General features: G+C 49.3%; 11 protein-coding genes across 11 annotated transcripts; 7 read left to right on the forward strand and 4 right to left on the reverse strand.

The window, feature by feature from the left end:
• Nucleotides 1-92: 92 nt before the first annotated feature.
• N7516_004139 (RNA recognition motif domain-containing protein) lies at nucleotides 93-3,046 on the reverse strand (the record flags this gene model as incomplete). Its single annotated transcript, XM_057216859.1, has 2 exons — nucleotides 93-2,792; nucleotides 2,855-3,046. 2 exons carry the CDS (start codon nucleotides 3,044-3,046, stop codon nucleotides 93-95), a joined length of 2,892 nt encoding a protein of 963 aa, XP_057078742.1.
• Nucleotides 3,047-3,756: 710 nt separating this feature from the next.
• On the forward strand, nucleotides 3,757-4,823 carry N7516_004140 (putative histone acetyltransferase (MysT1); the record flags this gene model as incomplete). The annotated part of the gene is made up of 2 exons (XM_057216860.1): nucleotides 3,757-4,435; nucleotides 4,483-4,823. 2 exons carry the CDS (start codon nucleotides 3,757-3,759, stop codon nucleotides 4,821-4,823), a joined length of 1,020 nt encoding a protein of 339 aa, XP_057078743.1.
• A 203-nt stretch (nucleotides 4,824-5,026) lies between these two features.
• N7516_004141 (chaperonin-containing T-complex subunit CCT6) lies at nucleotides 5,027-7,007 on the reverse strand (the record flags this gene model as incomplete). The annotated part of the gene is made up of 7 exons (XM_057216861.1): nucleotides 5,027-6,259; nucleotides 6,313-6,486; nucleotides 6,541-6,561; nucleotides 6,619-6,660; nucleotides 6,730-6,751; nucleotides 6,809-6,903; nucleotides 6,966-7,007. The coding sequence occupies 7 exons, from the start codon at nucleotides 7,005-7,007 to the stop codon at nucleotides 5,027-5,029; spliced, it is 1,629 nt and encodes a 542-aa protein (XP_057078744.1).
• A 355-nt stretch (nucleotides 7,008-7,362) lies between these two features.
• Nucleotides 7,363-9,015, forward strand: sik1 (snoRNP complex protein NOP56; the record flags this gene model as incomplete). Its single annotated transcript, XM_057216862.1, has 3 exons — nucleotides 7,363-7,526; nucleotides 7,589-8,708; nucleotides 8,764-9,015. The coding sequence occupies 3 exons, from the start codon at nucleotides 7,363-7,365 to the stop codon at nucleotides 9,013-9,015; spliced, it is 1,536 nt and encodes a 511-aa protein (XP_057078745.1).
• A 468-nt stretch (nucleotides 9,016-9,483) lies between these two features.
• N7516_004143 (uncharacterized protein) lies at nucleotides 9,484-10,338 on the forward strand (the record flags this gene model as incomplete). The annotated part of the gene is made up of 1 exon (XM_057216863.1): nucleotides 9,484-10,338. The coding sequence occupies one exon, from the start codon at nucleotides 9,484-9,486 to the stop codon at nucleotides 10,336-10,338; it is 855 nt and encodes a 284-aa protein (XP_057078746.1).
• Nucleotides 10,339-10,634: 296 nt separating this feature from the next.
• N7516_004144 (uncharacterized protein) lies at nucleotides 10,635-11,310 on the reverse strand (the record flags this gene model as incomplete). The annotated part of the gene is made up of 2 exons (XM_057216864.1): nucleotides 10,635-10,900; nucleotides 10,962-11,310. 2 exons carry the CDS (start codon nucleotides 11,308-11,310, stop codon nucleotides 10,635-10,637), a joined length of 615 nt encoding a protein of 204 aa, XP_057078747.1.
• Nucleotides 11,311-11,698: 388 nt separating this feature from the next.
• N7516_004145 (DNA polymerase epsilon catalytic subunit POL2) lies at nucleotides 11,699-18,497 on the forward strand (the record flags this gene model as incomplete). Its single annotated transcript, XM_057216865.1, has 4 exons — nucleotides 11,699-12,208; nucleotides 12,255-12,307; nucleotides 12,365-12,504; nucleotides 12,556-18,497. The coding sequence occupies 4 exons, from the start codon at nucleotides 11,699-11,701 to the stop codon at nucleotides 18,495-18,497; spliced, it is 6,645 nt and encodes a 2,214-aa protein (XP_057078748.1).
• Nucleotides 18,498-19,121: 624 nt separating this feature from the next.
• Nucleotides 19,122-20,514, forward strand: N7516_004146 (serine/threonine-protein kinase; the record flags this gene model as incomplete). The annotated part of the gene is made up of 4 exons (XM_057216866.1): nucleotides 19,122-19,301; nucleotides 19,362-19,452; nucleotides 19,515-19,845; nucleotides 19,902-20,514. 4 exons carry the CDS (start codon nucleotides 19,122-19,124, stop codon nucleotides 20,512-20,514), a joined length of 1,215 nt encoding a protein of 404 aa, XP_057078749.1.
• Nucleotides 20,515-20,964: 450 nt separating this feature from the next.
• On the reverse strand, nucleotides 20,965-22,077 carry N7516_004147 (AMMECR1 domain-containing protein; the record flags this gene model as incomplete). Its single annotated transcript, XM_057216867.1, has 2 exons — nucleotides 20,965-21,433; nucleotides 21,533-22,077. The coding sequence occupies 2 exons, from the start codon at nucleotides 22,075-22,077 to the stop codon at nucleotides 20,965-20,967; spliced, it is 1,014 nt and encodes a 337-aa protein (XP_057078750.1).
• A 601-nt stretch (nucleotides 22,078-22,678) lies between these two features.
• Nucleotides 22,679-22,885, forward strand: N7516_004148 (uncharacterized protein; the record flags this gene model as incomplete). The annotated part of the gene is made up of 1 exon (XM_057216868.1): nucleotides 22,679-22,885. One exon carries the CDS (start codon nucleotides 22,679-22,681, stop codon nucleotides 22,883-22,885), a length of 207 nt encoding a protein of 68 aa, XP_057078751.1.
• Nucleotides 22,886-25,287: 2,402 nt separating this feature from the next.
• Nucleotides 25,288-26,488, forward strand: N7516_004149 (HNH endonuclease signature motif containing protein; the record flags this gene model as incomplete). Its single annotated transcript, XM_057216869.1, has 5 exons — nucleotides 25,288-25,369; nucleotides 25,429-25,632; nucleotides 25,686-25,792; nucleotides 25,852-26,142; nucleotides 26,207-26,488. 5 exons carry the CDS (start codon nucleotides 25,288-25,290, stop codon nucleotides 26,486-26,488), a joined length of 966 nt encoding a protein of 321 aa, XP_057078752.1.
• Between the last annotated feature and the right edge of the window lie 29 nt (nucleotides 26,489-26,517).

Raw genomic sequence — 26,517 nt, forward strand, 5'->3', positions numbered from 1 at the left:
ACAAGAGTCCCAATTAAGCTAAACTGCAGCTAAAGGAATGACTGGGTCACTCGATAACCCCGAAACATAAAAAGAAACAGATGTTCAATGCCTTACTGCGAAGGCCGTCGTTCATAGATCGATCTTTCCTCTTCAATCATATCAATCGCATCCATGAGGTCACCATTTGCCATAGCCGCATACACAGCCATCCTCGACCGTCCGCCCGCCCGTTCGTCCCCGTAGCCTATGTCGACAAGAGCGGAGGCACATCGTTCGATTGCCGCATCCTCAGCCTCAATAGCACTGGTATCATGTGTATCAGAGATTTCAGCCATCGTCGCATGTTCCACCGGGAAGCTTCCGGGGATCTGCTCGTGAGAAGAGGCGCCATTTCGTTCTCGCCTAGACAGACGCGCCCATGTGTCTGTTTCCACAGGATCATGCGATCTATCCCCAAGACTACGCATACTTGCGGAATGCTTGAGGGGATTGTGACGGTCAGTCTCCGCAGCATGCCAATGGTTTGGTTTATGAGTTTTGCGCTCAGTGGCTCGACGCCTCAATTTGGGCGCCCTTTGGGGGCCATTGAGATCCATCACTGGGCGCACAGTCTTGTTGGAATCGGAAGAATGGCCAATTTGATCCCGAAATTCTTTGCTATGGTCGGAAGGTTGTCCGGCATCAACGGCCGATGATAGATTGGCGGCTGCATCGAGATGAGAAGCTGGCCGAGGCTGACTAAACGCCTTCGGTGTAGGATACAAGGGTAAACCGTGAGTGGAAGATCCTTCACGGTGCTTTGTGTTATTTGGTGATTGGCTATGCAAATCACTAGTTATAGGTGCTGTTCCACTGCGTTCCTGCCGGTTTGCAAGAAGTTGGGCTTCCCATTGAGACACAGGTGGGAAATGTGACTCCGTATGCAAATCTGAGGAAACACCCCGGCCACTCGGTGGATCGTTATGCTGTGCGCTCGTCTCGGGTAAAAGTGAGGGAAACCGTGCGCTGAATGCAGGGTCCTCGCCTGGAGAGTCAAGTAGTGCGGACGACCCTGTCCGAGCGTGACCAGGATCAACACTCTGCGTGAGATCCATGAAGCTAACAGACTTTCTCCGACTGTCCGTCTTGCCAGGCTTGGATGGACTCTTTTGTTGCTTGACACCAAGCGGGGACCAAACGGCATTGCTCGTCTCAACCTGGCGGTGGTCTGTCTGGGTGTCGTGTGTCGTTGTACTGGTATTGGGCGAAATCTGCACACTTTCAATAGGGGGATGGTCCATAGGCTCAAGGTTTATCGAGTGACCGTCAATTACGGCACCTTGCAGGGCTTCCATTGCAGCTAAAGCCGGGTAATCTGAGGGAAAATGAACGTAACCAAAGCCTGCATGTCTTCCTGATTCGGTATCTAGCGGAAGATCCACATTGACAAGGAATCCCTTGGCAGCAAACACATCCTGTATCATCTTGTCGGTAACCTTGAAACCAACATTCCCAATAAACAAGGATTTAGTTGCTGGTCCGATTTTCGATCCCCCAGACTTGACTTGTGATGTATGTGTAGCATTCAACGGGGTATTGAACGCAGGGGGAGGTGACCGGGGCGCAGGCGCAGGTGGTCCTTGCGGCCAGTAAGTGAAATTCGGCAGAGGAGGACAGGGAGGCTGGGGTGCAGTATAGGTTTGGAATGGATTCCACAATGGAGCAGGCCACGAGGGGGGTGCCCAATGATTTGGTTGAGCGGATGTAGATTGACCATGATGATTTTGGAATGGAGGTACTACTGTTTGTGTGGTATTAGATGAGGTCGATTGGCCTGGGCCTGCTGTTGATTTCTCATTTGTGGCTGTGCTTGAAGGATTGGAGTTCCAGGTCTGGGAATACATAGTGCCCATAGCCGTAGATCCATTGTCTGCAGCAGTGTTAAAGGATGGCCCGGATACTCCGGGGTTTGGCATCTCGGAAGTCGAGGTCGACGTAGGGGCTGTTGACGCAGCGCGTCCGAACTCGCTTTCAAATGCGGCAAATAATGTTCTTCCGACCTCGTTGAGTTCGGAGGCCATCATACGAAAACCATCAGCGGCATTCTCAGCGACAGGCCTTCCTGCTTGGAATGCATCCTCTGCCATTTGCCTTCCGCCGTCTGGGAGATTGTTAAAAGCGGTTCTTAGGTGAGCCTCAACCGTGGCGAGTAGTGTCCGCAATGACGCTTCCACGTTCACAGGCAGAGATTTCTGTGCAGTCTCAAATTGTCTCTGAGCATTCTGTAACTGTCGCTGTAGCTCAGGAATTTTTGATCTCCATTCAGATTGTACCATAGTAGCTCCGTTGGTAAGATGTTCTAGAACCTGTGCCGCTAGAATCTCAACGGGATGAGGGGATCGCTCTGAGTTCGTGTTGGCTGATGGCTCAGTAGTCGGTGGCGAATTAGGTTGAGGCCCTCGAGTCTCCGGGGACTCAGCAGCACTGAGCATCTCTGCTAGCTCAGCCTCAAATGCTTCCATAAGAGGCCGAGGCTGATTTGCAGAGACCGATGGCGAGGTAGTAGTAATATGAGGAGCTGGGACTTCATGTTGCTCTCCGAGGACAATAGCCTTGGAAGTAGCTTGCGTGCCGTTCTTCTTATCATCCAAGTCTTGTTTCGGAACGTTGTCTTCAAATCGCTTCCACAACTCGGTCACAGAGTTCGATCGGCGAATATCAAATATATGCATCGGACTGATGTCACCGGGAGAAAGTTCGATGGATTCAAGCTGTGTATTAATGTCCAGGGGCTCCTCAAGGCGCTGAGAGAGCTCGAGAGCGGATCCAACCTAGGGAAAAGGGTGAGATTTTGATTTGATGATAGAGAGCCGACAGGTTGTGGTGAACTTACGGTGATTGTTTCGTCGTCATCATCATCGTCATCCATGTAAGTCAATCTTGCGCGGGGATGGGTTGAGGCTAAATCATCGTAATCTGTAGCAGAAATCTGGACCACTCCTGCATGGGTACGAGAATCCGCAACCTGCTCGGGTTGATTCTGAGTGGATACCCGAAGGTTTCTGATCTGGAAGGGCTTCAACATCGTGGAGAAGATGCCCCGTGAGCCTGCGGATCAGGAACACAAATAGGTGGGACGGTGTTACAGAATCGAAAACCAAAGAACGAGAACTAGAGTTGATAGAGCTGATAGAGTTGATAGAGTTGATAAAGAAATGAAATGGTTTGGAATTATGATGCCTTTGGGGCTAGTTTGGAGACGGGGGGTGTGTCTAAACGGGAAAAAAGATCACGAGTTTCATATGCTGCTGCCTGTGGCAAACACTTCCAATTTTTTCAAGTTCGAATTTTCCAGATGTAAGGAATGGAGCAAGAAATTCAAGAAACAGGAAATCCAAAGAATTTCCAAAAAAAGTACATGAGATATGTTTCAGGCAACAGGATAAAGAGAGAGAGAGAGAGATGAGAACATCATGAAGCTCTCTCTGGTGGATCCCCGCTCCAATCACGTGTCACTAGCTTTTCGCCTCGAATCCAAGGCGTCGACTCTGAATAGCGGACATTTGAATGGATTCAATGGACATTGAATAATAGTAATTGAGAATCATGTCCTCATAACGTCCCTCAATGCCTGTGCGACCGTATTCACTCTTTTCATCTATCTACATCTCTCATTTCTACGATAATACCAATGGCTGGTCCATTAGAGACGGTACATCGCATGAACGCCCCAGAAACCTAGCATTCCAACAACTTCGATATCGCGTCGCGCCGCTCGAATACGCATAGAAATCAATGGCGACCCCGAAGTCTGCACCATTGCAGACCTCAGCCAATCGCAACGTGAACAACGTCGTATTAGGCGATCTCTTGTTCAAGCCATGGAACCAATCCATCTACCCTGAAGACCTCGTCGCCAAGGATGCCGATCGACTCTACGTCTGCCGCTGGTGCTTTCGATACTCGTGTGACGTGGATATATTTGAGGAACACAAACGGGCCTGCGAGCATCGCATAACCCCACCAGGCACGAAAGTCTACGACCATGGCGGGTATGCAGTGTGGGAGGTTGATGGACAAAACCACAAACTTTTCGGACAGAATCTGTCCCTTTTCGCGAAACTTTTCCTCGACCACAAGACAGTCTTTTTCGATGTCGCGACCTTCCTGTACTACATCCTTACTTTCACCGACCCGGACCAATCCGACAGTTACTACGTGCTCGGCTTCTTTTCAAAAGAGAAACTCTCATGGGACGCGAACAACCTTGCCTGCATTCTGATATTCCCGCCTTACCAACACAAACAGCTTGGGAAGTTGTTGATGGGAGTCAGCTACAAGCTCAGCGGGTGGGACTCGAATGGTGGGTGCATCGGTGGTCCAGAGAAGCCACTGAGTGAGCTGGGCCACAAAAGCTATGTCCGTTTTTGGGCCGAACGGATTGCCCGATTCTTGCTCCGCGGCAAACCTAACGGTAGCTCCCTTGAAATCGACCAACAGAAGCCCAGTTCACCCCGAAAGGCTCCCGCAAGAGACCCTTGCGTGAGACCATTACCGTTGAAGAACTCGGCCTGGGAACTGGTATGCTGACTGAGGATGTGATTACTGCACTGAAGAGCATGGGACTTTTTGAACCCCAGGCCACCCCGAGAAAACGTAAATCTACCCGTACAGCTGCAGAGGAAATTACTACACAATCAGAGCAGATGGTCACCATTTGCAAATCTGATGTGTGGGAGTGGGCTCAAGCACATCATCTCTCCCTGGACGACCCAGTCAGGGAAGAAGGCTTTGAGGGACTTTGGCCCCCCGATATTGTGTCCGATGGGGATGGCCAAAGCGTTGCCTCAGAAGAAGACTGATCCTCTCAATGAGACAGCTTCCAAGTTTATGTACGATACGCTGATTACTTTATTTCCCTTTTAACGACGACAATGAGAAGCAACGTGAAGTTTGTGCATTTTTGAATAGATTGGCTCTTGGCCCCTAACCTTGTGAGGGGATCAAGTCTTTAACCCCTTTAAACTTTACATGAACCGCCTGACATCGTAAATGAGAAAGTGCATTACTCTTCCTGACCACCGGGGCCACCAGCACCGGCTTTGCTCATCTGCCGAGCCTTCAGTAGCTCATCGCACAGTAGGAGGTTAGCGGCGATGCCCGTGCTGGAAGCGATGCAGTTGCGCAGAACACGGAAAGAATCGAAGACACCCTCTTGGATTGGGTCCATCGGTTCGCCAGTGGCCAGATCCAAACCGACAGTGTTGCCATCAGTGGCTTCATCATGAAGAGCAGCCAGCGAATCCTGGATATCGTGACCTGAGTTGGCAGCAAGAGTCTTGGGGATGATCAGAAGGGCATCAGCGAACGCACCAACACCCCATTTGGCCTTACCCTTAACGGTCTTGGTGAAGGCCTGGGACTGCAGGTGTACGGCACATGCAACTTGGAATGCACCAGCTCCAGGAATGACACACCCATCGACAATGGTGTTGTAGACAGAGCGCAAACCATCACGAACGGCATCCTTAACCTGAGTGATGGTGTGTCCATTAGGACCCTTAATGAGGATAGTCACAGACTTAGGATCCTTGACCTCTTCAACGAAAGTGAACTTCTCCTCGCCAAGCTGGTGCTCGTAGACCAGACCAGCCCACCCAAGAACATCCGGAGACAAATCCTCAACACTGTTCTGAGCAGTTCCACCACAGACTAGCTGAAGACGCTCCATGTTTCTGCGCTTGGCTCTGCGAAGAGCGAAAATGCCATTCTTAACAAGAACATCCAAGCTGAGGGGATCGATACCCTTCTGGTTGATGACAACGAATCCCTTGTTGGGGTCGTTTCCACAAACCTCTTTCTTGAGTTCCACAATCTTCTGCAGCTTCGCGTCCACAAACTTGCGCTCACTCTCAACCAGCTTATCTCTCTGCTCGGCGTTGGAGTAGTAGAATCCAGAGTTAATTTCGGACTTCTCGTACTCCAGACTGACGTTCAATGTCAGAATGAAAGCGTTCTCCACCCGCTTGGGCATGTCGGGGTGTCTGGCACCGTGGTCCAAGGCGAGACCACGAATGAGCTGAGTATCCGATGATGACCGGTGCTGCATCGTCATAATCTCGACCATGTGCAAATCGGGCTTCTCAGGGGCTCTGTGGATGGCGAGCACGGCATCGACGATGTCGGGGGTAAGCTTCTCGGCGAGAGCACCGTTAAGCTTGGTGGAGAGGGAGGTACGGGCGACAGAAAGCAACAGCTCTCGGTCAATAGGACGCTCGAGCTTGAAGTTTTCAAGGAACTGTGGGCAATATGTTAGATCTCGAGATTCGACTTTCAATCACCATTACATACTTTCAAGGCCTCGGTCTTGGCAATCTCGTAGCCATCAGTGATGACACGGGGGTGCAAACCCTCCGAGATGTGACGCTCCGCCTGCTTCAAAAGCTCTCCCACCAGCAAAACAACAGATGTTGTTCCATCACCGGTAATATCATCTTGTGCGGTCGCAGCGCGAGCGATCATAACCTTTTAATTTTCATCAGCAATGTGTGCGAGACTCTTGAGGCAATTTCGTCTTACAGCCGTGGGGTTTTGAATTTGCTGTTAAATGTTAGCTTAGAAGCTCCAAATGCTGTGGATTTTGAGGGCAGAACGAACCATCTCCCGCAACAAAACGTTTCCATCTTTGGTCAATTTGATCTATCATAGCAAGCCTGTATCAGAAAAGGGATGTTTCGTGCTGTCCGAGAGGAATCGGGGATTGCATACTGCGCCTGCACCATCAACCAGCCTAAGTTTTGTCAGCTCCATTGCCTTTGTATGTGAAGTGTGTTCGTAGAAAACTTACATCTTCAAAGTTCCCGAAGGACCCAAGTTGGACTTGAGAACATCTTGAAGACCTTCACCGGCACCGATGTTCACCTTCAAGGCCTCTCCTCTCCGCTGCGTGAAATGTTAGTGTGCGGGCACATCATTGAGGGGCCATCTGGGAATATTTTCCATACCCTCGACTCCGCCTTGGGGTTAAGTAGTTGAGTTGCAGACATCTCCCAGGTAATGAATGACAGGGTATCACGTCCAATAACTCAAAAATATTAAATTAAGGGATGATAGAGCGCTTGTTCAACGTTAGGTCCGCGGCCAAAAAGCCCACATTCGAGCATCCACGTCGTCACGTGGTTATATCAGCGGGACGGGTAAACATCTGCTCCGATACGTACCGTCATACCTCCGGTTCGGTGCCTTAGGATTCGCACTAGCGGCGAGAAAAAAAAATTGTCCATTTCCAGCCGTCGCCAACCTCACCAGCAACCCATCAAATTGAACTTTGCGAGGTTTTCTGGCCGGTGTTGCAAGTTTTTATCATTATCTTGTGATTGACCTTGTATTGGCCCTAACACGATGGCCGATTTCCTACTTTTCGAGGGCCCTATGGGTTACTCGCTTTTCAAGGTCGCCCACCAAGGTGACTCTGTCGGCAATGCCTTGAAGGAAGTCCAGGAGGGTGTCAATGACCTTGCTAAGTTTGGCAAGATGGTCGAGCTTTCCAGCTTCCTGCCTTTCGAGTACGCTTTATCTGTCTAAATGAAAACCTTTTCATTTTTCATCGTTCACTAACAATGTGTAGGAACAACAAGCAGGCTCTTGGAGAAATCAATGACATTTCCGAAGGTGTCGCATCCGAGACTCTAGTTTCTTTCCTTGAATTGAACCTCCCCAAGCCGAACAAGAAAAAGAAGATCATCCTGGGTCTTGCCGACAAGGCTCTGGCAGGAAGCATTAAGTCCGCTTTCTCATTCGTGGACTGTGAGACTGGTGATACCAGCGAGGTCGTCCAGGATCTTCTCCGTGGTATCCGTCTCCACGCCGGCAAGCTCCTCAAGCAGCTGCGCGATGGTGATATGGACACTGCCCAGCTCGGTCTCGGTCACGCTTACTCCCGTGCTAAGGTAAAGTTCTCCGTCCAGCGTGACGACAACCACATTATCCAGGCTATCGCCATTCTGGATCAGCTCGACAAGGCCATCAACACCTTCTCCATGAGAGTTCGCGAGTGGTACTCGTGGCACTTCCCCGAGCTCGTCAAGATTGTCTCCGACAACCAGCGCTACGCCGAGCTCGCCCTTTTCATTAAGGACAAGCAAGCCCTGACCAACGACCGTCTGCACGACATTGCTGCACTTGTCGAGGATGACGAGGCTGTTGCCCAGAGCATCATTGATGCTGCTAAGACCAGTATGGGTCAAGAGATCTCCGAGTCTGACATGGAGAACGTTGTCGCTTTCGCCGAGCGCGTTGTCAAGCTCGCCAAGTACCGCAAGTCTCTCTACGCTTACCTTGTCGCCAAGATGAGCGTCGTCGCCCCTAACCTTGCCGCTCTGATCGGTGAAGTCGTCGGCGCCCGTCTGATCTCCCACGCTGGTAGCTTGACCAACCTCTCCAAGTACCCCGCCTCTACCGTTCAGATTCTCGGTGCTGAGAAGGCCCTTTTCCGTGCCTTGAAGACCAAGGGAAACACCCCCAAGTATGGTCTGCTGTACCACTCTTCCTTCATCGGCCGTGCTGGCCCCAAGAACAAGGGCAGAATCTCTCGTTTCCTCGCCAACAAGTGTTCCATTGCTTCCCGTATTGACAACTTCTCCGAGGAGCCTAACACCAAGTTCGGTGAGGCCCTGAAGGGCCAGGTTGAGGAGCGCTTGGAATTCTACTCCTCCGGCGCCGCCCCTACCAAGAACGAGGTCGCCATGGTATGTTGAGCTCTAATCACCATACTGAATGGACACAAGTGCTAATAACTTACAGAAAACCGCCATGGATGCTGTTCTCGCTGACCTTGATGTCGATGCTGACCAGAGTGATGCGGAGATGGAGGATGTTGAAGTCGCCAAGGCTAAGGAGGAGAAGAAGGAGAAGAAAGAGAAGAAAGAAAAGAAGGAGAAGAAGGAGAAGAAGGAGAAGAGAAAGTCCGTGGGTGGTGAAGGCGAGTCTGACAAGAAGAAGAAGCGCAAGCACGACACGGATGCCGAGCCCTCCAAGAAGAAGCAAAAGGCCTAGATGTGCAAAATGTTTGGACTTGGGAGTCTTCGTCATGGCGTTAGGTTTTGCTTTTGTCTTCATCACTCGATTGGTACGGCTTGCAGGTATTTGTAAATTATTACCAGGCCTTTTGCCTCAGCAGCTCTGACTATCGCTGCTCTGATATTTTTCAATTAAGTGTTTTAAGTTGTTCATTGGATGAATACTAGTACGCTAATGTGCATGTATGGAGTAAAGCCAGATTTAACTAAAAAAAAAAACTTATCTTTATTCCTTGCAAAAGTGAAAGACAAAAGAGACTAAAAATAATCCCTTGAATTATATGCGCGGCCATTTTTAGTGGCGATCATTGTACCCCACAGTCTGATTCAATGCCGAACGTCCAAGACCAAAACCCCTCTTAACCCTGACCTCCATGGGCTCTGTAGAATGAAGACCTTCGTTTCGTGAGAACAACTTGGTGGTGGATACCCTATTTATTTACAAATGAGATCCATCGGGTTGCTCGGTGACGTCCCCACTACGTCCGTTTTCAGTATGATGCCGACAGGCTTACCTTCATCTTTCTCTCCCAAGCGCAAACGAGAGCCCTCGGAATCAGACTACTATAGCCCCTCGGCATCACCCGCATCGATAGCCTCTATTGACAGTTTTGAAGAAGTTTCACTTCGGGACGAGGGCGAGCTGGAAAGCTACAGTCCTCGCACTGCAGTTGTTGGACGATTCGGAGAGTTAGCCATCCGTGGCGACCTTGTTTCAGATCCTAGAACCTTGACTGTCAACCCACGGGGATCTTTGGCTCTACCGGCACCGGAAGCATGCGAACCTGACAGCCACGAGCTCAAGAATATGCCTGATGCCCTACCGGCCACTAGCAGCGAACCCGGTGACCGCCAAGCGCTACAATTCGAGCCGCCCGCAACACAGGATCAGACTCCCTTGCCCAATTCCCCATCAAAGAAGAAGTCCGCAAATTTTTCTCGGAAGCATGTGAATCCCTCATCGCCATCCAAACGCAAGCAACGACTATCCCCTCCTCTTGCGGATACTCCGTCTGAAGAAGACCCGCTTGTATGGCATGATTCGGAAATAACAGGCCACAATCCATCCGACCCAACGGATGATGGATATGGAATCAATGGTATAGGCTTCAAGCCCACCGCTTCAATTGCGTGGGAGCGATCACAGAAGCGAAAAAAGCAAGTGGCAGAATGGAAGAATCGCGAAGCCCGGGAGGCTCGTGAAAGACGACGCGAAAGAAGGAGGGATGGCGTTGAGCTGGACAACTTGCACGGCATGAACGAAGGCGCGATTCAGAAGCGAGTGAAATTCAATTTCTAGCGGGGCAAGCAAGACTGCGCAACACGCAGCCACATTTTGGATATCTTTACTTCGGCGTTTCTCTCTTCAGGCGCAGGCATATGGGCGGTTCTTTTTCCCTTCTCTTTTTCTTTCAGACAAACGAGAGAATCCAACGATGATTGATTGGACAATATGAACTTTGCAGAGAGCTATGATACACAGAGATGACTTATGACATGACGTCGATCACCACTTCACCTTGATCCGTTGATCAGAATATACAGTTTTCGAAACACCACATAAACTCCACGACTCCCTTTCGTGAATTAACAGTACTACCAGAATTTGTAGTTGGAGGGATTGGTCCAACTCTTGCTCTTCCTTTCCTCCTCAGCAAGACGCGCGCGCAATGCCGCCTCCTCCTCTGCCGTATCCTTCTCACGTTGTTTCTTGGCTTTCAATTGGTTCATCAGATCGAGCGCTTCTGCCATGCCACTCAATTCGTTATTTCGTCGCCAGCGGCAGTATTCATATGAGGCTAATGAACTGATCGCAAACATGCCAACAGCCCAGTTTCCAGCAGACCATAGATAGTACCGTCCTACATGCGTATATTAGCCCCGTGATTCCAGTGCTCCAATACTAAAAGAGTGCAGCTATACCTTTTAGCACACCTCGTAGACCACCAACTCCAAATCCGACACCAATGCCAGTCAACAAAGATTCCCGAGCACACGGTCTTTTGTGAAGAGTTGACATTTCGGAGACCGGGAATGTTCCAATAATCTCGGAGTATGGCACATCCTTAGGGTTCTTGCCTCGGGGCTTATAGGTCGCTTTGGCGAGCGCGTTCGCGGGTTCTTCGGGGTTTCCGAAGGCATCCCATAGCTTTCCAGTTTGTGACTGAGACGGATTGTGTTTCTGTTTCTGCGAATCGGCTAGGTCGTTGGGGGTTTGTGTGTTGCTACCAGCCTCCGGAAGAGAGCTGGGGTCTCGTGAGTCTTCCGCCATAGTTGTGTAGAATAGATTCCCACTTGCTGTCTTCATCCGCTATCGAAGAAGATCATCAATATCGGAGGAATAGATAATCCAGACTTTGTTCCAAAGTAGATGGTTATTCCGGAAGGCTGACTAACATCTTGGACACGCGCATGGGCGGTACGCGAACGCGTCGGGACCATCGAAATCGATTTGATTAGAGCAGATCGTAGGCCATTGCTGGACCCTCCTAGAGGCACAATTAGCCCAGAACCAGATCTCATTATATTTGCGCCCATCTACTCTTTCTTCTTTTTCTTGTTTCGTCTGACATCCACCAAGTGCGCATTTAATGCTCTACACTGGTCCCGCCCTTTGAAAGAGGTACTTTAACACAAGCCCAGCCGGGCGAAGCGTCGCAATGCCTTCAAGAAAGCCTAGCAAGTATGGAAACAAGTTCCGATCTAATACCGCATCCTCGAATCCTCGACGCTCCAAAACAGTCCAATTCAACTCCTTACGATCGACCGAGGCAACCTCCCAAGATGAGAAATTTGAGGCCATTCGGTTGGCCAACAGCATCGATGAGACTCTTGGCTTCCCACGATTCGAGTCTGGCGAGACAAGGGCCGGCTGGTTGGTCAACATGCATAGCACATCAATTGAGGACTCGGACGTTCCTGGAGGTCGTGCCGGCGTGGATTATTACTTCCTGCAGGACGACGGAGGAAGTTTCAAAGCAACTGTGGAATACGATCCATATTTCTTGATTGCAGTCAAAAAGGGCTACGAGATGGATGTAGAAGAGTGGTGTCGCCGAACCTTTGAGGGCATGATCAAAAAATTCAAGCGACTTGAGAAAGAAGATCTCAACCTCCCAAATCACCTTCTCGGCTACCGGAAGACCTACATCAAGCTCAGCTTCGCCAACGTGAGCAACCTTTTAGAGGTTAGGAGGACCCTCCTACCTCTCGCAGAGAAAAAACAAGAAAAATGAGAGTGCGATGGACGCATACGTTGAGATGACCAGGTTTGTTCTGCATTACATGATTCGATTTGACCACTAGCTAATTCATGGTTCTCATAGTGCGACTGCTGGAATCGACCTTTTTGACGACGAAATAATTAATGAGCAACGACCTAATGGCAATCTACAAGCGAGTGATTTTATTGTTGATATTCGAGAATACGACGTGCCATACCATGTCCGGGTCTGCATTGACAAAGGTTGGTATTTTCTGTGTCTCCCGGCGAGGCCTAATAGCTGACATATTGCAGACATTCGGATTGGAAAGTGGTACAATGTCGAGGCAGACCATGGCGTGATATCGCTGACCTGTCTGGAAGACCGGCTTCAGCGTGCCGATCCTGTCGTTCTCGCTTTTGATATCGAGTGTACGAAGTTACCGCTGAAATTCCCCGACGCCACGATGGATCAGATTATGATGATTTCATACATGATTGATGGACAAGGGTTCTTAATTACTAACAGAGAGATTGTGTCCGAGGACATTCATGACTTCGAGTACACCCCCAAACCAGAGTACAATGGACCTTTCATTATTTTCAATGAACCCAATGAAAGAGGAGTCCTTGAGCGATTTTTTGAGCATATCAAAATATCGAAGCCTACTGTTATTGCGACATACAACGGTGACTTCTTCGATTGGCCGTTTGTGGAGACACGAGCCAGTATTCTGGGACTTGACATGTATATGGAGATCGGCTTCCGGAAAAACAGCGAGGACATCTACCAAGCCGACAACTGTGTGCATATGGATTGTTTCGCCTGGGTCAACCGTGACAGTTACCTTCCTCAGGGAAGTCGTGGTTTGAAAGCTGTGACTGTTGCAAAGCTTGGTTACGATCCGGATGAACTCGACCCAGAGCTTATGACACCGTATGCGAGCGAAAGGCCACAGACCTTGGCTGAATACTCAGTTTCCGATGCTGTTGCAACCTATTACCTGTACATGAAATATGTCCACCCGTTCATCTTCTCGCTCTGCACGATCATTCCGCTTAATGCCGACGAAACTTTGCGGAAGGGAACTGGAACTTTGTGTGAGATGCTTCTCATGGTTCAGGCCTACCAGCATGAGATTGTCTTGCCCAACAAACACAAGAATCCCCCAGAAGCTTTCTATGAAGGTCATCTTCTTGAGTCAGAGACCTACGTCGGCGGCCACGTCGAAAGTATTGAAGCTGGTGTATTCCGAAGTGATATCCCGACTCATTTTACCGTCGATCCTACTGCGATTGATGAGCTTCTCAAGGATCTCGATCACGCCCTCAAGTTCAGTATTGAGGTTGAAGAGAAGAAATCCATGGATGATGTCGTGAACTATGATGAGGTCAGGGCACAAATTGTGGAGCGTTTGCTCGATCTTAAGAACAATCCAGTCCGGAATGAAGTGCCTTTCATTTACCATTTGGATGTCGCCTCCATGTATCCCAACATCATGATCACCAACCGATTGCAACCAGACTCGCTGATTGATGAGTCGAATTGCGCCGCCTGCGACTTCAACCGACCTGGAAAAACCTGTGATAGACGCATGCCTTGGGCATGGCGAGGTGAATTCTTGCCTGCCAAACGTGATGAATATAACATGATCCGACGTGCCACAGCAAATGAACGTTTCCCAGGCCGGTATTCAAACTCGCCAATGAGGTCCTTCGGCGAACTCAGCATTGAAGAGCAAGCTGGAGTGGTCAAGAAACGGCTGCAAGATTACAGCAAGAAGATTTACCACAAGATTCACGACAGCAAGACGATGGAGCGAGAGGCTATCATTTGCCAACGAGAAAACCCGTTCTATGTCGATACTGTCAGAGACTTCCGTGATCGACGATACGACTTCAAGGGCAAGCAAAAATCCTGGAAGAACAAAGCCGATGGTTTGTCGTCGTCGGGAGGTTCAGCGGCTGAAATTGAGGAGGCTAAGAAGATGATTATTCTGTACGATTCTCTCCAGCTTGCCCACAAGGTCATTCTCAACAGTTTCTACGGATATGTGATGCGAAAGGGTTCTCGGTGGTATTCCATGGAAATGGCCGGTGTCACTTGTTTGACAGGAGCTCACATCATTCAAATGGCGAGAGAGCTTGTCGAACGCATTGGTCGTCCCCTGGAATTGGATACTGACGGTATCTGGTGTATGCTTCCGGGAGGATTCCCCGATAACTTCTCCTTCACTCTGAAGAACGGGAAGAAACTGGGTATCTCATACCCTTGTGTCATGCTCAACCACCTTGTCCATGCAAAATACACCAACCACCAGTACCAGGCGCTTGTCGATCCGAAATCTTTCAAGTACGAGACTCACAGTGAAAATTCCATCTTCTTCGAAGTGGATGGACCGTACCGGGCAATGATTTTGCCAACCTCGAAGGAGGAAGACAAGAACCTGAAGAAACGATATGCAGTCTTCAATCACGACGGCTCTTTAGCTGAGCTCAAGGGATTCGAAGTCAAGCGAAGAGGAGAGCTGAAGTTGATTAAGATCTTCCAGACGCAGCTCTTCAAATTCTTTCTAGAGGGCTCTAATCTTGCCGAGACCTACGCCGCTGTGGCCCGTGTTGCTGACCGATGGTTGGACGTTCTATACGAGCACGGAACGACATTGGCCGACGAAGAGCTGATCGATCTTATTTCGGAAAATCGAAGCATGTCAAAGACCCTAGAAGAGTACGGTTCCCAAAAGTCCACATCCATCACGACGGCAAAACGCTTGGCGGAGTTCTTGGGCGAACAGATGATCAAGGACAAAGGCCTTAACTGCAAATACATCATCTCATCACGCCCACGGAATACGCCTGTCACCGAAAGAGCCATTCCTGTGGCTATCTTTTCAGCTGAAGAGAACATCAAGCGATTCTTCTTGCGCAAGTGGCTAAAAGAAGATCCTGGTGATATGGATCCCCGAACTGTGATCGATTGGGACTATTACCTTGAGCGTTTGGGTTCCGTGATCCAGAAGTTGATTACCATTCCAGCTGCGCTTCAGAAGCTTCGAAACCCAGTGCCCCGAGTTGCCCACCCCGATTGGTTGCAACGTCGCATCAACACGAAGGATGACAGGTTCAAGCAGAAGAAGATGACTGACCTATTCATCAAGTCCGACAAGACGCCACTTTCGTCGACAAATGCCAATATTCTAGAGCATCGGGTTCAGCATGCTGGCGATATAGATGAAGCAATTGCGGGCTCGACTCAAAAATCGAACTCGCCCAACAACAATAAGGTTTCCCACAAGAGAAAGCATCCAGAAAATGCTTCGAAGACAGCTCTTGACCCCTTCGCTAGCTTGCCAGCAGTTATGCCATCGATGTCAGAAAACTACGAAGGGTTCCTCAAGTATCAGAAGCAAAAATGGAAGATCCAAAAACAAGCACGTATTCGTCGTCGTCAGCTGTTTGGTGAACGAACCAACGTTGCCTCAGATTCCTTGAGTAACTTCTTCCGCAATCAAGCTCAAATGCTGTACATCAGCACCTGGCAGGTCCTGCAGCTTTGCGAAACGGGCGTTCCGGGAGTTGTGCGAGCTTTTGTACTGATTGACCAAAAGATCCATGCCCTCAGCGTTAGAGTTCCACGGCAATTCTTCTTGAACTTGAAACGAGACTCTTTGCCGGACATTGAAGTTCCAGACTGTGAAGTCGAGAAGGTCAACCATACCCTACCCAATGGACATCCCTCGGTTTACTTGTTCAAGATGTCTTTGTCAGAAGAGAAATATCTAGAAGAAGCCGACAAGATGGATATTCTCTTCCAGCACCCTAGCGTTGAGGGTGTTTACGAGGGAAACATCCCGCTAAGTACTCGAGCGGTGCTCAAGCTAGGAAGCCACTGTACGTTCGATGAACAGCAGCGTGGCGTCCTAGGTGACGGCTTGGACAAGGGATTTGACCTTTCAACATTACTTCACACATCTTCTGAGCAACCCTATCTGATGGACTCGTCATTAGTGTACCACTACCTATACCACATTGTCTCTGGAGATAGGCAAGTCTTCGCAATATTCTCGACATCCAAGAATGAGGCGCACATTATCGTTCTCAACCGCACAAGAGATGTGCAGGGTCTTCCCAACGTCGATAAGCTCTACACTGAGCTTCTCACACGCAAGATTCAAGCCGCATCTGGCGATGAGTCGCAGCATGCGTTCGACTACCAGGACAAAATTCATTTCAAAACCACCCAAGTGATGACGCGAAGGAAGGCTCATCTTGAAGTTGGTGATCTGATCAGAAAGATTCGAAATGATGAGGCTCAGCCTGCTGTTCTTGTCATTCAATCCCAACAAAAAGACCGACTGTGTCACGACATTCCGATCTTGAAGGAGTATCCAGTATTATCCGTGAAGCCCGAAGCATCGGATATGGAACTTCCTCCACTAGGTTGGCAGGCATTCGTTGCAAGACGTCTAGTCACACGCTATCTATACTTGTCTTCTTGGATTCAGCACTTGACCATGCTCGCGCGGTTCGGTGATGTTCCGCTTTGTAACCTGGAAAGTGAGGATCCTCGATACCTCATCGATATCTCGTACGCCAGACGCCTTCAACAAAACAATGTTGTACTCTGGTGGTCATCTGGCCCGCGTCCTGATCACGCGGGCTATGAAAGGGATGACATCCTAGGTGCCTTGGACAAGGTCAACATGCCATCTGTCAATGTACCAGGTGCTTACTCTACAGTATGCATTGAACTCGAGGTTCGCAATCTGTCGATCAACACAATCCTGACATCTTCTATCATCAATGAAATGGACGGCAGTGATACGCTACTGGCTCCTTCCGGGGACGGTGAAGATACTGGTGTTTTCTATTCAGAGAAAGCATTTGCCTCCGCCGGTGTTGTCGTTCTCCGAGAGATGGTAAAACACTGGTGGACTGAGGCCTGTACAGGGAACAACATGGCCGATATCATGGTCCAGCATCTTATCCGATGGGTGGAAAGCCATGTGTCTTGTCTGTACGACCGGTCTCTGCACAATTACGTGCGATTATTGTCACGGAAGTCATTCCAGAGATTGATGGCAGAGTTCAGACGCGTTGGCTCGCATGTCATCTTTGCCAGCCCTACACGCCTCCTTCTCCAGACAACCAAGACCGAGGTTGGCAACGCCTATGCCTACAGTCAGTATGTCCTCAAGTCAATCCGCGCCAACCCTTCATTCCACTTTATCGATTTAGAGATCAAGGAGTACTGGGACTATCTCGTTTGGTACGATGAATACAACTACGGAGGCAAGGGCTGTCGAGAGGTCACCGAAGCGGATGAACAGGATCTCGAAACAGCGATGCACTGGCAACTCAGCCGGTTCCTACCAATGCCCATGCAGACTATCTTCCATGACTGGATTGTCGAGTACATCGATCTGATGCACGGCTTGAAACGGCCGGAGCTCCAAGACGGAGATTTGTCTTCAACGCCTCGGCCAACACAGATTCCCATTGGACGGACAAACGAAGCGGACGACGATGAGATCACTGCCATCCTCTCCGATCGATTCTCGAAGCCGTTGAAGAAGCAAATCTCGGGATTGATCCGCAGACAACGCGACGAGATGCTTCATCCCGAGCTTGCCTCCGACTATGCCTTCCCCGTTTTGCCAGGAGTCCTAGTCGGCCCCAAGGACAAACGCAACCCATCTTTGGAATTGACAAAATTGCTGATGCAGGTTCTGAGTTTGTCCAAGACAACAACCCTAGAATCCCGGTTGCTGCGACGCGAGCTTCTTGCCCTTTTCGAGGTCCGAGAATTCAGCAAGGAGGGCCGATTCGAGAACCCTAGTGCTAGCTTGAAGCTCCCGGAAATGTCCTGCAACTCCTGCTGTCTTATTCGAGATCTTGATCTCTGCCGCGACGAAGATGTGCTGCCTGATGCCAGCGCAGAAGCCAGCAAATCTACCCAACCCTGGCGATGCCCCTTCTGTCATGCTGAGTACGACCGTTTGGCGACTGAAGAATTCCTCATTGGTCAAGTCCATGGCTTTGTTGTTGAATGGCAGACACAGGATATCAAGTGCTCCAAGTGCAGTAGTCTGAAGATCAGCGATTTCATGGAGCACTGTTCTTGCAGTGGTACATGGACTGCGACAGTTGATCGAAAGGAGATCGAGAAGAAACTACAAGTGTTGGAGAGTGTAGCCAAATTCCACAAGCTACAACTATTGGAACACATTGTCGGGGAAGTGCTGGAGCGATTTTGAATGTACTATTTTTGTTTTTTCTTTGTTTTTCTTTTTGCTTTGCATTGGGTTGGCGTTGAGTCGGGCAAATGTTATGTAAATAGTCAACTGGACAGAAATGCCTCTCTAATAATCGCGCTGTTTATTTTTTTAAGCCTCGGCTTTTATAATTCAAATTCCTTCTTTTTTATTTTTTTCTTCCAAGATTCTATATTTTTAATTCCTAGAAATTAACCTGTCTTTAACGGTTTCATCGGACGTTTCAGCCCTTCCCAGTAGCCCTGCCAGCGATTCCCCACGATCTCCGACTTCAAACCCCCGCAGCCCTCGATCATCAGAAACCGTTGGCAATACCATAAGCCATATAGTTGTCCACGGGTAATCAGCCCTTGTCGCCCAACTGTGAGTACTTTCTGCGCACTCTCATCCTGGGTCTTTCGCGCTGGACTCCTGTGCCACTTTACCGTAAGGCTGACTTTGACTCGCGCAGGTACATAAGGACAGGCGTACATAACTATCGCGCAACCTTCGGGTCGAAATCTCTCTAGCAACTGCGCTCAGTCCTTCACTCGTCTTCTGCGTCACACGAATTCCCCATTCCCCCCACAATTCGCGTCGCGCATCCCCCACTTGGTTTTATTCGCAATGGCGGCACAACCCCCGAGCGGTCAGAAGCCGAAGGTTCAACCGTGCCGATACAAGACCGGAAAGACACTGGGCGCTGGTTCGTACTCTGTTGTGAAGGAATGTGTGCACATCGATACCGGTCGCTATTATGCGGCAAAGGTCATCAACAAGCGTCTCATGTCCGGGCGAGAACATATGGTGTGTGCTGGGAGAACTACAACTACGGGAGCATTAACTGACCTCTTCTGAAATATATAGGTCAGGAATGAGATCGCAGTATTGAAGAAGGTGTCGCTGGGCCACCAGAACATCCTCACACTGGTTGACTACTTCGAGACTATGAACAACTGTGTGTTTTGCTCCTCTACAATCGCTTTAATAGCGCCCCCGCTGACGAATGATGCTGTCTAGTATATCTTGTCACCGATCTCGCGCTGGGCGGGGAACTTTTTGACCGCATCTGTCGCAAAGGCAGCTACTATGAGTCTGACGCTGCAGACTTGATCCGCGCAGTGCTCTCCGCCGTGGCCTATCTGCACGACCATGGCATCGTGCACCGTGATCTGAAGCCGGAGAACCTGCTTTTCCGCACGCCGGAAGACAACGCGGATCTATTGATTGCCGACTTCGGATTGTCGAGGATCATGGACGAGGAGCAGTTCCACGTCCTGACCACAACCTGCGGAACGCCAGGATACATGGCACCGGAGATCTTCAAAAAGAGCGGCCACGGCAAGCCAGTGTAAGTCCATCTTATCTGCGATTATTTTATCTTTCACTGACAACATCCCCTTCTAGCGACATCTGGGCCATCGGCGTAATCACCTACTTCCTGCTATGCGGATACACGCCCTTCGACCGGGACTCCAATCTCGAAGAGATGCAAGCGATCTTAGCAGCAGACTACTCCTTCACACCGATCGAGTACTGGCGCGGCGTATCGCAGGAAGCCCGTAGCTTCATCAACAGCTGTCTGACAGTCAACCCGAAGTCCCGGATGACATCGCACGAAGCTCTCCAGCACCCATGGGTTAACCTGGCCTCCGACAGTGGAAAGGTCGGCTCGGGCGAAGATCTGCTGCCAACGGTCAAGAAAAACTTCAATGCGCGTCGCACGCTGCACCGTGCTATCGATACCGTGCGCGCTATCAACAAACTCCGTGAGGGAGGCGGTTTCACGATGGATGGCGTTATGAGCGTTGATCCTAAGCCTGAGCGTGTTAATGGTGATGAGATTATCGAGGAGAAGCACCATGCTCCTCCGCCTGTGCCGGTTAATGCTGGTGGTCCGACTCAGATGCAGATTGATAGTCGTGGTAATGCGCGTGGGCAGACTGAGGAGCAGATCCGGGCACAGGAGCGGAGGGTCAAGGAGATGGTTGCCGGTTTATGGAGTCGTACTCCGCGTTAGGAGGCGTGGATATGTATCCTTGGCTTTGTGTATGGTTGTTTCGTCCGTGGGAATATTCATATTCGGATTTGAAAGAATCATTGGCTGCTCTTCTCTGGCCTGGGACTTTTGCATTACTTGGGTCTTTTCAATGTCTCTGCATATCACATTATTATCAAATACAATGAAGTATGCCAGTGTTTTATAATCAATAATTATCTGATGAGTCTCGGTTTGAAATGCTCGTTCACTATCTTTATAAAGCTGGGATGTCATATCAAATCCTCGTCATGACTGCGGACATCCAAACCATTGCCATCCCTTATTAATGCCCATGCCGAAAAGCTGTGAACGGAAAACCCACGAAGGAAACTAAAGGAGCAGTATCATCATAGTCATTACAATCATCAGTCCCACTTCAAGCGTTGAGATGTGGGACGAAAGGCAAATTGATCTAGAAATAAATGCGGATCAATCTGTGCCTTCCAGGATCTCCTCCCCATCATCCAGAGAGAGAACCCACCCTCGCCATTCCTGCCACTCCGCATAACTAGCGCTTGCCTTGAGACCTTGATATCTGACGGTACGGAAATCCGAGACCTGATCCCAGGGCTTAGTACCACCGGAGTTCCCACCAGCTGCACCACGTAGCAGTCTTCGTGCAGTACTGCCACCACTACCACCATCCCAGCCCGCCTTGCGCATCAAGCTTTCCACGGTCTCTTCTTTGGTCCAGCCTTGCTCGACAGCGACGTCAGGAAGATAAGTGGCGCCATAGCGACGACCGCGGTGGATGAAGGAGATCCGCAGCCCGTGAGTACCCAGAGACCAGTCCAAGGCATTTGCACACGGCTCGAAGGACCCAAGGAGGGTGAGGGAGCATGATAGGGAGGGAAGAAGAGATTTGGGAATGGGCTCAAAACGGGTGTCATCGAAAGCCCTAAAGCAAGATCACATGTGAGTCAGTGTGATATATAGATAGGAATGTACCTTTGTAGCGTTGTAGCGAAAGAGGGGGTATTCAATGGGAACCACGTACGAGGTCAAAGCGTAGGACTTCAACCCCGCTGCAAGTTCCTGCCCCTCGAATGTGCCTATGCACCCGCGTAGAGACTTGTGTCCGCTTCGTGACAGGGTGTTCCATGTCACAAACAGGGGATATCGCTGATCAGGTGATCTCAGCTGGGGGGTTTCGGTAACCGCACTTGGCGTGGTGATGTTGGTTGAGTTCGACTGTAGCGAGTTGGATGAAGTATTGGATGCGGACGACGACGAAGATGTGGCTGCACTGGAAGAGGCGGAGAATTGGCTCTGAAGACGGCTGATTCTGGGCAGTTGCAGCTTCTTGGGCTGACTACTCGATTGGATCGATTGGTTGCAATCGTCATCTTCGTCCTGTTCATTTACGGACTGCTGTTGGTCTGTATCTTCCACTTCGAGTTGTTCTTCAAGGCTCGACAACTTCTTAGTTTGCTCGTGTTGTTCCCATAGTGCCTCTACGGCTGCCAGAGTGGGGGGCTGGCGATCCTCGAATGAAGCGAGGAGGGACTCAAAGCAATAGTAGCATTGTGCGGTATTTGCCATGTCGGGTAAGGTCCTGTCCTCTTTTGGTTCACCGGTGACTTCTTCAAGAAGTGCTGCACTGCTTCAGGTTTTAATCCAAGACAAGTTGGGGGAAGTATGAGGTCTCCGCAAGGGTCCGGGGCGATAAGGTACTGGGTCCTTATCGATGCTGGAACGAACCAGAACACAGCTCGGTCAGGTTACCAATTACCTAATAATGTCATGTGACCATGGAGCTTGGGCTCACTATTTCGTATCATAAATAAATTTCAGTTGTTTTGCTGGTAATTGCTTAATATAAAACTACTATTTTGAAACTACAAGTCACTACGTAAAAGTGTGAACACCCCAGGTTCTGCCAGCTTGATATCCACCAATAAAAGCTAAGGGGTGAAGGGCGGTATGATTAATTAAGAAGGCGGTAGCGGAAGGGGTGTTGACACTTTTGTGGAGTCATGTACAACATACTTCTTCGCTAACGTGTTTTATATACGAGCCTATAGTAAGTGCGATATATTCTATACTTATATCTTCGTATCTTAACAACTATATTGCCTACCGATACATAGTTAGCTATCGATAAAGGTTACACAGGTTACACTGATAGCTAGGGGAAGGCAAGATGAACAGAATTGCAGACGCACTGTCGAGGTTACCGAGCGCTTCACCAACACTAGCGAGGAGCGTCTCTGATCTGCGCAGCCTCGGTGTCGCTGGTAATCATAGACAAGGTGTTGTTCATATAGGCAGGAAGAACTGGCTGTTTCGTGCGTTGGAAGAACGTGGCAGCTTCCACGTCCGTCATGTTATGTTCTCCGGCGAGACGTAAGAATGTTAGCGGCCTTTTTGCTTGCTGCACAGCTCGCTGCGAGGGCCTCTAAGCGGCTCGCGGCAGTCATCAGTGTGGGAAAGGATGCCGCGGCTTCTAGCCTAGTGTGCCTTGCGCTTGGGATAAACACGTACCCTCCTTTATAGCAGTCTTGGCTGTTAATACGTTAGCCACTCGTCTATGAACAACAGAGCAGCAGAGTAACGTGAAAAAGGAAGAAGCAAGAAAGAAGTGAGAGTGAAGTGAGAGTGAAGTGAGACGAAATTGAGAGGGAACTTTTGGGTAAGGTATCATGGACAACAGCATGACATACCCTTCTTGGCCTTTCCGCCTCGAAAGGCGCGGTGTGCCTTTCGCTTGGTCTGCAGCAGTCAGATATCAAATCAACAATATATCCCCAAAGCAGGCATGTGGATCTTACAGGGAGCGGGGGGAGGGACATCCGGTTAAGGGCGCCCAGGCGCCCTTAAGCGGCGGCAGCTGGCTTCCGTATGGCCCGGCATATAATAATAGTAACAAAAAAGCTATCATTTATTAGTCCATATTTCAACAATCGATGAATATGTGATAATCGTTGGGAGTATGATGGTCATGGTAGAGGTCTGATTGCATTGGGGAATGGGAGGCTTGGGGAAACGAAGTCATGGCAGTGGTGTCAACACTTACACGAGGGCCCTCGGAGTCCGCCATGTTTTTTTTTTTTTAAGAAAAAAAAAAAAGAAAAGAGGCCGACAGCAGGCGAAGCGTGATGAGATGTGTGTTGTTGACAAGGGGAAGTTCTTTTCGCTGGAAGTCACTGCTCTTATACCACGGGTTCCTTGGCGAGGTTGTAAAACGAATGTAGTACTAAGAAAGCACTAAGGTATAAGCCTATGTGATAGTCTATTATTGTTAAGATATCAAGTTGTAATTTGTCGTATTTACTATGGTCTCGCATGTGTACAACATAGGTAGCTCGTAGATATATTGAAGAGTAAGGCAGACGTAAGGCAGAAGTAAGGTGTAAATAAGGCACAAATAAGGTAGAAACAGACGATTTACAGTGGCAGCAGTAAAGCATTATGCCAATGTCTCTTAGAAAATGTACAACGTGGCCTTGGTAGCGATACTGCTGGCCACGGATCAAGCGAACTTCGATAAATACATGAACCCGCGATATCAAGATCTCTTCTACCTGAGTGAGCTCCGGCAATATAAGAGGCATCTCATCCGGCTGCATGTTATTTAGCGTACTAAATAACCCTGCAGCCTGACCTCTATCAGCCTTTCGGCAGTTGGAGCAAACCCCATCGGCAAGCTCTATATTGAACCATCGCTAACGACAACGGGAACAGGTCTCCATCGAGTATGATTGTAGGCGGTTGTAGAACGACTGGATCAAGGACCACTCTTGATTAGAGACTGCGGGGTCAGTAGTGGTATCGGAGGGGTACGAGTTTGGGGTTCGGCTATCGTTTGAGGAATTGGTTGTTCTAGAAGAGGCGACTGACCCGTGGTAGATTCTTGAGGGAGTGCTTGTGCTTGTATATTGGCTTCTGCTTATATACTGGCTTGTGCTCTAGCTTTGCCTCTGGCATCTTTTGACTTCGCCGGAGCGGAACTTGGAGCGGAACTGGTCCAGAGGTAGCGTTCGCGAGCACTATATGATGAGCAATCTATGGTAGATTACTACTATGTGTGTGGGAGAAAGCAAAGCAAGAATTGTTAATTGGTAAAACTAGAAATGCAGGGGTTTATATACCCTGTAGAAACTATCTGAACATTGCTCAATTGTAGCAAACAACAAATAGCAAATAGCAAATAGCAAACAAATATCAAAAGGCTCAGTCTGCAGAAAACAACATGCATGCATGCATGGGAGATTGTTCAACACTATATATAGGTTCTAGATAGGGGATCTAGCGAACCCTCTATATAGACTTCTGTAGCTGGAAATAAGAATGTAAGGGGATCTGGAGACGACTCGATTGGAGCCGACAGCTCCTCGGTAGGTGGAGGGTCCATTATACGCGCACCGGTTCTAGCCACGATGCTTCGGCAATGTTCACAACTTTGAGTCTCTCGACCAAACACTGATAGAAATTGATGTAAGGGACGTACATGCCCACATCGCGAGTATAGCTTTGAATCCATGGTAGGGGAGAAGGGTGAAATATTTGGCTAGGATATATGCTAACTACACGCTGTATAGTTTGTCGTATTTACTATGGTCTCGCATGTGTACAACATAGGTAGCTCGTAGATATATTGAAAGGTAAGGCAGAAACAAGTGGCAGCAGTAAAGCATTATCACATGACGTCACTAAGCTAACCCAATCGGGAAGTATGGCTTTACTTCCCAGTCACTCTTCTGTTACCTTTCTTTCTATTCTATCAATTGTTCTCTACTAATCTATTTCAACATGGCCACTCGTGAACTCCAACCACCCAGATCCCCGCGGTTGAACCTCCGGATTTACCAGGACAACGGTTCTCTTCTGGCTGGTAAGTCACGATAGCCTGCCTCATAGGAACCAGTACGACAACTGACAGCCTTGTTATAGCCCTGGAAATCCCAACTGACGAGCAATATCAATACATTTCTCCTGAGATGCTTTATCGATACTGCTCACTAATATTTATCTTTCCCGGCGAGGAGAAGATGTGGAAAATTTACAAATTGCAGGAGGACGGCACAACAGGTGCTGCACTCCCGTCTAGTAGTCGGGCTCTAGTCAGCCCCGGCAACTACATAGTCCTTGATACAAGTACGTTGATACGCCTAGCATCACTGTGGTTTCCAATGTTGGTGATTGTACAGAGAGAAATCCCACTACTGTCAACCTCACGACTGAGAGTGCTCCACGCCGCATCAGAACTCGTGACATCAGTTCCCAGGACCAGGGTCAGAGTGAACGAGACCGCTTGGTAAAGTCGATATCGGAATGATCAGAAGCATGTAGCGACAGAGCTAATCATTTCTATAGCAAAGGTCATTTCGCGACAGCCTCCGCAACAGAGACAGATGTTGTACAATTACCGGGCTATCTACCATTTTTATCGAAGAGCACCCTTTCCAAGATGTTGACGCTACGCATGTCTTCCCTGTAATCAGGCTGGAGGAATGGAGACGAGGCGGATACCGGCGCTGTATTACGGACACTCGCCCCAATAGTGAGATTGGAGATTCTGGCCTCTATTCTGCCCAGAATGGGCTTCTCCTCCGTGCGGATATTCACGCACACTTCAATGCTTTCCAAATTGGAATTGACCCCGATGTAAGACCCCTTCTATAGTCAGATCTGCTATTTCGCCGATACGTACTAATGGCGATAAACATAGGCCAATTACAAGATTATTGTATTCGGAAGTGATCCTACGGGAATGGGTGGTACTCGCCTCCGAGACTCTGCCAGAAGTGGAACCCAGCGTGTGAGTCCTGACCTCCTTCGTTGGCACCTGCGGATGTGCCTGTACAATAGATTCAAGGCCAATGCCGAACCAAGGCCGATGTGGGAGGAGGATCTTGAGGAAGATCCGATAGGCAGCATTCTCATGCAGCCAGACGCGGCTGGACGAATGGAGGTTGAGCTTTTCACCCGCCTGGGAGGACTGGTAGCGTGATGCATTCAGAACCAGGCAAGACTAACCAG

The sequence above is a fragment of the Penicillium verrucosum genome (genome assembly GCF_028828655.1).
Source record: "Penicillium verrucosum strain IBT 35672 chromosome Unknown utg000001l_segment0_segment0, whole genome shotgun sequence".
In the NCBI taxonomy this organism is placed as follows: Eukaryota; Fungi; Ascomycota; class Eurotiomycetes; order Eurotiales; family Aspergillaceae; genus Penicillium; species Penicillium verrucosum.